Source organism: Gavialis gangeticus, unplaced genomic scaffold (assembly GCF_001723915.1).
Source record: "Gavialis gangeticus isolate Ggan-Ray unplaced genomic scaffold, GavGan_comp1, whole genome shotgun sequence".
NCBI classification, from domain to species: domain Eukaryota; kingdom Metazoa; phylum Chordata; order Crocodylia; family Gavialidae; genus Gavialis; species Gavialis gangeticus.
Genome location: NW_017728992.1, coordinates 21,952,768 through 21,960,739, shown reverse-complemented (window position 1 = coordinate 21,960,739; position 7,972 = coordinate 21,952,768). Strand labels below are relative to the sequence as shown.

Here is a 7,972-nt window from a genome sequence, read left to right as displayed (position 1 = left end):
AGGTTTAGGTTAGACATCAGGAGGCGCTATTTCACGGTCAGGGCAGCTAGGGTCTGGAACCAACTTCCAAGAGAGGTGGTGCAGGCTCCTACCCTGGGGGTTTTTAAGAGGAGTTTAGATGAACACCTTGCTGGGGTCGTTTGACCCCAGTACTCTTTCCTGCCATGGCAGGGGGTAGGACTAGATGATCCGCTCAGGTCCCTTCTGACCCTAGAAACTATGAACAACCTTAATCCTCCTAATAGTTTAGGCCTTGCCTAGACTGGTGGTCTAAGATCTGTATATTACAATGATGATAAATACATCGGGACACCTTTTCTAAATAAAGTGTTTATTAATTTAAGGTTTAATTTGGCTAGTTTAGTACATTAGTTTAGCCTGTCTTGTTGGCAGTCAATCTAAAAAAGAGCCATTATATAAGCTATCTGATACTAATACAAACTCTGCCTCTACACTAGACAAAACTGAGGGTAACAAAATTGTTACTAATCAGGGTGGATAGCCAGTATTAAAAACAATCCAACTATAAAGAGCTGGACCTGTTTCAATTAAACCTTTCAAAGAATTTATAAAACACAAAAAATATCCCTCTTAGCTATGCAAGTAATATTAAGGACTGAACTCTGAGCCAATTGTCTAAATATGTAAATACAATTTTGTTAACTACCATTTACAGAATTGTTTATCTGCATCTTTCCAAGTCAGTCAGTTGGGGGAGGGGAAAAAAAAAAAAAAAGAGGTAGAGCCCAGCCAGTTAGGGTATCCCACACATTACCTTTTCTTTCATGTACTCTCAATTTCAAACTAAACAAGCAGGCATTTTAGAAGCTCATCAAGGCTTCCAGTCCCACAAAGATGAGATTAATCGTTTTAAAGGAAAGATATTTTTGGAAGGGCTTACCAGAAGATCACCCGAAGAATCATATTTTTAAAATAAAATTCAGGGTTAAACTAGTTTGGTCAAATGACCTTTGAGTCATACTTTTCAGACAAGTCTTATTGTTACATGCACCTAATGTGTATCTTGTGGATTTAAAAAAGAGCTGTTTTTGCATTTAATCATTTTCCTTTTGCCACAGACCATCAAGATTATGTCAAGCAAGCATGTTCAGCTGATCATTTTAGGAAAAGTTTCAAAAGCCACAACATCGCCACATCCTAGCCTGGAAAATTAGTTATGACATCCCTAGAAAGAAGCTTGCATTCTCTATCCAGTAAATGCTTCTTTATCCAGTATGTAAGTTGACAGCAGCTTGTAGAAACTGAAATTCAAGACTCCTGATGGAGAATTACCCCCACTGAAAGGTTGCAATGGTTTTTTTCCATAATTAACTTGTTTTTCTAGGAAAATGAACATGATGAGAAAGGATCCTGGTTTTCTCTGATTAATCACAGAATTTGCAATTTTTAAAAACCAAAATCCATGATAAAAATTAAAGGCCCCCCCCACCACTCCTCCCAGCACTGCTGGTACCCCGCACTCCCCCCCACAGTTTCAACAGCCCTCCTGATGCCCCACACAACAGCCCCCCAGACAGGCAGACACAGACAGACACTGACACTCACCCCAGCAGACGTGGGGGGAAAGGGGAGGGGCAGATCACGAAGCGGGGAGTGTGCCCATGTACCCACTCCCAGGAGGAGGGCCAGCGTGTGAGAGCAGGGGTGCCACTCTGTGGGCCACACACATGCCAGCTGGCCTGATAGGAGACTCGCACACGGAGGCCACCACTGCAACTCTGCCACTGTGCCCTGCACTACCATCCCACGGCCACCCGCATGGCTTTGTGGACAAGTGGCGCAGAGCACGGCAACAGCAGTGCGGTTGCAACCACCGTGTGCAGAGCTGGCTACCAGGTGGCTGCTGGAGCTGTGCAGCTGGCTGCTGGGCGGCAGCAGCGTGGTGGTGGCCAGGTGGCATGCAGATATCCCCACCACCACCCTGTGCTGTGCTGCTGCCACAAAGCTCCAAGCATGGCTCCACGGCAGCAGCGGGAGGTTTTGTAGGCAGTGGCAGTCACCGCCATCACAGGTGGCCACTGCCGCTTACCTGTGGGGCCGCCTGTGCCAGCAGTGACTGCCGCTGCCTACAAAACCACCTGCTGCCACCACAGAGCCATGCTCGGAGGTCTGCGGCCGGCGGCAGCGGCACAGTACAGCGCGGGGTGGTGGTGGCCAGGTAGCACACAGCTATTCCCATTCCCCACTGCCCCACACTGCTGCCGCCAGCTGCACAGCTCCGGGCACGGCTCCATGGTGGCAGCGGGGGGTTTTGTATGCACAGGCGGCCCCACAGGTAAGTGGCAACAGCCACCTGTGCTGGTGGTGACTGCTGCTGCCTATGAAACCTTCCACTACTGCCGCGCCCAGAGCTGTGCAACCAGCAGCAGTGGCACAGCACGGGGTGGTGGTGGGGATGGCTGTGCACCGCCTGGCCACCACCAAGCTGCCACCTGGAGGCAGCCACCACGTGGCAGCAGCAGGAGATTTTGTAAGCAGCATCTGTCACTGCCATCACGGACCTCCAGGTAAGCAGCAGCAGCCGCCACGTGTGAGCTCCCCCCCATGCCGCCCATCCCTTGCTGTGGCTGCAAAGCCAGCCACAGAGCTGTGCTCCGGCTGCATACCAGCCTCTCTCCCCCCCTCCCCAGGACAGGTGGCCAGTGTGTGGCCTGCACATGGCGGGCACCACCACAGTGTCCTGCATCGCTTTCCTGCAAAGCCCCCTGAAGAGGGACACCCCTGCCCTCACCCCCTGGCCCTGCTCCCAGCTGCAGTGTGCCACCTGGGGCCAGCAGCACCCCCACTCCCTCAGCCCTAACCATCTTCCCCAGCCCTGCCCCACAGCCCCACTTACCTCCATGCTCCAGGGGCAAAGGGCGAGTCTGAGCCTGAGCCCAGCTTTAGCTGCCTCAGAGGCTCAGGCCCTGCCCTCCCCCCTCTCCCTCTGGCCAGGGCTGGGGGTTTCCCGCCCTTGCAGGCTGGAGCTGTGCCAGCCTGCAAGAGCTCTTTGCAGAAGTATAGAATCTGCGGATTTCTCTGCTAAAAAGAGAAATCCGTGTTTTCTCTGATAAAAACAGGGAATCCATGGTTTTCTCCATTTTTCCATGGGAAATGGAAAACCCAGACCCCTGGTGATGAGTTTGCCACCCATGCTCCATCACAATCTAAGTGCACAGAATTTTTGCAGGATTTGTCAATCTTTATATTTCTGAGGTTCTTTTTCTGACATGACATCTGCCTTATTCAGTGTTTAGCCTGGAACTCCCAATTCATGCATCAATACAGACATCTTCCCCACCCCCCCACCTCAACTGCTTCCACGTTATATCTTTCTTATATTGAGAAAGAGATATTCAACAGGAAGCCAAGACAGTACATAGTCATTTGTATTCATGCAGATGCAACAGCAGGACAAGTTAAGTGTGCACATTCATTCAGTGCTAGCAAAACCATTGTTACAAAATAAACTTACTGCATCTCAAGTCACTCAGAATTCAAATCCCTGCCAGTTATAGTTAATCAGGAGCTCTACAACCACAAATCACCACATTTCTAATACATCAGCAACAGAGTTAAGAAAATACAAACACCTACTATACAATAAAATATCCTTACTGGAAAGCAGTATTTAGTAGTTTTTAAAACACAAACTAAGTCCCCTCCCACCCTTTTTCTGGCATTTCTTTTATACGAGATGAGACCAGCTTTAGTTGCTTGGAAAGGATGGTGCCTCCTTGGTGTCCCAGCTCCCCAGTCCTTTACCTTTTCAGCATCCTGCTCAAACAGCCTGAGCTGAAAACATTGGTCCAATTTCACTTTCCGCACATGCCACATCTGATGCAGATGCTGTCGTGTCGAGTGCAGCCGGTCCAGCATGGTTGATACTTTGGGTAAAAGGTTTTGCAAGTCTGCATTCCCTGACCCAGAGTTCTTTTTGGGAAAACTCTCACTGCTCTGTATCCGCTGGAGCAGCTTTTGTCCTTCCACATCAAGGTCCTCAATAGGGGCCTTAATGACCTTCTTCTTTAGTTGTGAATGTTCTTCGATCATATTTCGAGCACCCTCCAAGTCCTGAGGCAATTCTTGTTTTGAGAGTATATCCTGCAGTTCCTCTAATCGTGAGAGCATGTGGGTTGCATTGCTAACGTAGTCCTCAAAGGCAACTCTGATATCAATCCATTCCTCATGGTTATATTCCAAGCAGCCATCAAATTCTGGAGTTAGCTGAGAAGGGTCAACTACTTTGGTAAGGCCTTCCAGAGATACCATATTAGTCTGCAGCAAAAAAAGGATGCATACTGTGGTGATATAACAACCAGTGGCATAACTGGATGTGAACAAAGAGGGGCACCCACCCCAGGCACCATGTTAGCAAGGCCACCAGAATCACCCCCAGCCCTTGTGGAATTTGTGCCTCAGCAGCATTTTCATGCCGGGAACTTCGAAATTGACTCATGCTGCTGCCATTTTAAGAGCAACACCCGAGACAGGCAGAGCAGTCCCCTGGCAGCAGCAGCTCTGCTGGGACCTGCCTCTGCTCTCAGGACATTTTTATACAGGCAAGTGCCGCAGCACTGGGCGCTTTGAAAAGCACCCAGCGCTGGGACACTAGCAGTTGTGTAAGTGGCAAAAAGTGCATCAGCGCTGAGAAAATGGCAGTGGTATGCTTTGAACTAAAACACAACGAGATGCTTTAGTTCAAAAATGCATCACCGCCATTTTCTGTGCACTGATGCGATTTTTGTCACTTACACGACTGTGCATGGTGCAGCGCAGTTTGCCTCAGCTTGCGTGCAGAGACTTGATTAATCTAGTTTGCTCTGAAGCTGAGGATCTCCAGCACATCATGGGACAAAAAAAATAAGTGTATAAATGCCCTCAGATTCTGTGCCCCCTAGCCCTGTACTCGGAACCCAATTCCCTCACCCCCACTCTCTGATCCTACTTCTCTCCAAAACCCATGCACAGGCAGCAACTTTGGTATTTATAATAAGGCTTCTGGAAAATACTTCTCACTAACATCTTATTACATGTTTAACATTTTCTGATCTTGCCTTTAAAATTATGAAGTATTAAAACTACTGAAGTAGCACAGGGTTTTATTTACAAAGCATGTGTAACCAGATAAGCAGTAACTTCCTGGTTTATGGATATTTCCATTTCAGCAGGAAATCAAACTCCTAAGAACATAAGCAAATGCGTTGGGGGGAGGGGGGGCAAGCGCCCCCCCAAGATTGGCTGTCACCAAAGCTCCACTGGCTTCTGTGGGTAGTTGCTGCCCCCCCCATCCCTCCCCCACCACTGACACTGCAGGCAGCAGCTGCAGGTGGTCCCTGCTCACCACCGCTGCCACTGCGGGCAGTCCCCACTCATCGCCACCGATGGTTGCAGGCAGTTCCTGCTCCCCAACATGGTGCCCCACTTCCCAGTCACTGAAACCCAAGAGGCAAAGTATCTCTGGCATGCATGCACACCACCTAGGAACCCCACTTTCCACTTCAGAGTTACCTTATAAGTCCTAGTTATACATATGTCTCTATTGTTTTCATTTATCTCATTGTGTTTAATTAGAAACAGAGAAGAGGTCTTTTGGTTTGGTTATTTTTGGTTGAATTTTGATATATATATCTGCAGAGTGGAAGGACAAGCAAATCTTGGCTGGCAGCCTGCCTTCTTTTTTTGCATGTCACATTTCAAAGGAATTAAATGCAATTACCATGACATTTGTGGAGCTGGAGCTCTTCCCCTCACAGAAAGGTGCCCAGATTTTTTCCATAAGCATGTTCATTTACACACACACACACACACACACACACACCCTCCCTCCTTTAGCAGATTAAACAGCTAACCACATTCCTCCCCATGCTGCAGCCTGATTCAATTTTCCACCCAATCAGCAAAATACATTTGTTTCAACAACTCATTAACCAGTGGAACTACTATGACTAAAGTGAACAGAAAAAGAAAGAAAAACCGAGAAATGTGTGGTACAATGGCACTTACCTCAAACTCAAACTTAGAGCTACCAAAGTTTGTCCTCTGTTTCTGCCAGAAATTGTCTGGCTTGATTATCAGTGCAACATGAATACAACAGGGGAAAGATTCCTGTAAAATCTTCAGCAGAGGCTTTATAGAGTCCCATTTAGATCCACGCATGTCAACAATCACTGTGAATCCTCGTTTACATACTTCTTCACTGAGAAGGTAATAAGAGAAAAATTAGAAGATGCAAACATTAAGTTCCGGTCCAAATTGTGTTTTTCTAATTTTACCATTCCACTGTGATGATAGCTTTTGCTCCTAAAGCCATACTAATCAAAGAAAACTATTCCACTCACGAATTCATCTTGTTTTGCTTGATTAAATAAGTCCAGATATAGTCTAAATATTTATAAACTTTATGTACCATGTCCATCTAGTGTTATTCCATGATAAAAGCGCATAAAGTATTACTCTCAGTTAAAATTAATATTTCATTTCAAGAATGTCCATGCTATAGAATTACAGTTTTCTTGGGAAGTATCAGGTCAATGACACTTATCTTTCACACCTGAAAGTCAGCATTCATCTTCCAATCCTACTTTTTTGTTCTCTTTTACCGTACCAATAGCATTGCACTTCAGCAGCAAAATACAATACAAACTGCTCTTTTTTTTTAAAGTAAGTACATCTCAGCAAGTTTTTCTTAGGAGTCAGAAAAGCTATGATATACTTTTGTTCTACAAATAAGTTTTGAAGCAGTTGAACAATTACTTATAAAAGAGGCTGGTCAGTGTTGACCACAAAGAATGTTGTCAGCTCTAGGTGAACTGTCCTTTTCCATTTAAGGATTCCTCACAAAGGAACCTCAAAGTTAACTTGACTCTAAATAGTTTTCAGGTTGTGTCTGGCTGACTGGCAAATCCTGATCTACTTGTTTCTGGGAAACGTGAAGGTTTTTTTCCCCCTCCCCTGAAAAGGAAGGTCTTATCCAACACAGGCAATTTCTCCATCACACAGTACCTATTCAGAACTTTCTGGCCTCAATTTTCAAGTGTCAGGTAACATTCCAAACACTAAAAATGAGAAACCTAAAACATAGAACTAGGAGTCTCTTGGACCACTGAGTTGATTTCCCTGCTTTTACAGGATATTGTTAGCCAAAGGAGCCAACAAAATCATAACATTTAAAACACTCACCCATACCTACAAGGAGTTTTTATGATGTGCAAAGCTGTAAAATAACTAGTTTCAGCCAGGGCCGGACACAGGCATGGGTGAACCAGGTGGCCACCATGGGCCCGAACAGAAAGGGGGCCCGAAAAGGGTACTTTTTTATTATTATCCTCATTATCTCTAGCAAAGGGGGGCCTGATACTAAAAGTTTACCCAGGGCCTCCAGGAGTCTAAGTACATTGCTGGTTTCAGCTCCAGTCATCTGGTTTCTTTACATGGAGATGAGACAGTGATGAGACAGTGGCATTCAAATGAAGAATCTAGAAACTACCTATTTCTTCTGTACACAGTATCAATTTAGCCTTTGATGGGCATCTGGTTAGTGTATATCCACCTGCTAAAAGCAGATCTCCCAAAACAGCAAGAGGGAGAGGCTGCTGTAAACATACGGGCAGTTATGATATGACGGTAGAAGAGACTATTCTGGTTGGGTACACATTTCTGCTTACACAAACTGTCAGGTATGTAAATTGTGTGCACAGGGTGATGGACCTGTCAACATACTACTTTAAGTCACACTGGAGTTTTCAATGAAGATGCTGGACATTGCCACAAAAACAGGATTGCTAATGATAATGAGGAAAATGGAAATGAACATTATCATAGTCTAATAGGGATCTGAACTCTAAGTGCTTAATGCAGTCAGTTTGGTGAGGCCACATAGATAATCTCCATCCCAGAAATCTCTGGTATAAGTCATTTCAGGTATCAAGGATTTTTAAAAAAAAAAAAAAAAAAATCAACCAACACAAGC

General features: G+C 45.8%; 1 protein-coding gene across 4 annotated transcripts in view; it reads right to left on the bottom strand.

The window, feature by feature from the left end:
• Nucleotides 1-7,972, bottom strand: part of TRIO (trio Rho guanine nucleotide exchange factor) — a 589,244-nt gene that overhangs the window by 320,057 nt on the left and 261,215 nt on the right. For all 4 annotated transcript variants that reach the window (XM_019521265.1, XM_019521285.1, XM_019521275.1 and 1 more), the window contains exons 4-5: nucleotides 6,007-6,199; nucleotides 3,766-4,278 (exon numbers count right to left, since the gene is read on the bottom strand). In XM_019521265.1, coding sequence (XP_019376810.1) covers nucleotides 3,766-4,278; nucleotides 6,007-6,199 — 706 coding nt within the window. The remainder of the gene's footprint in view (nucleotides 1-3,765; nucleotides 4,279-6,006; nucleotides 6,200-7,972) is intronic.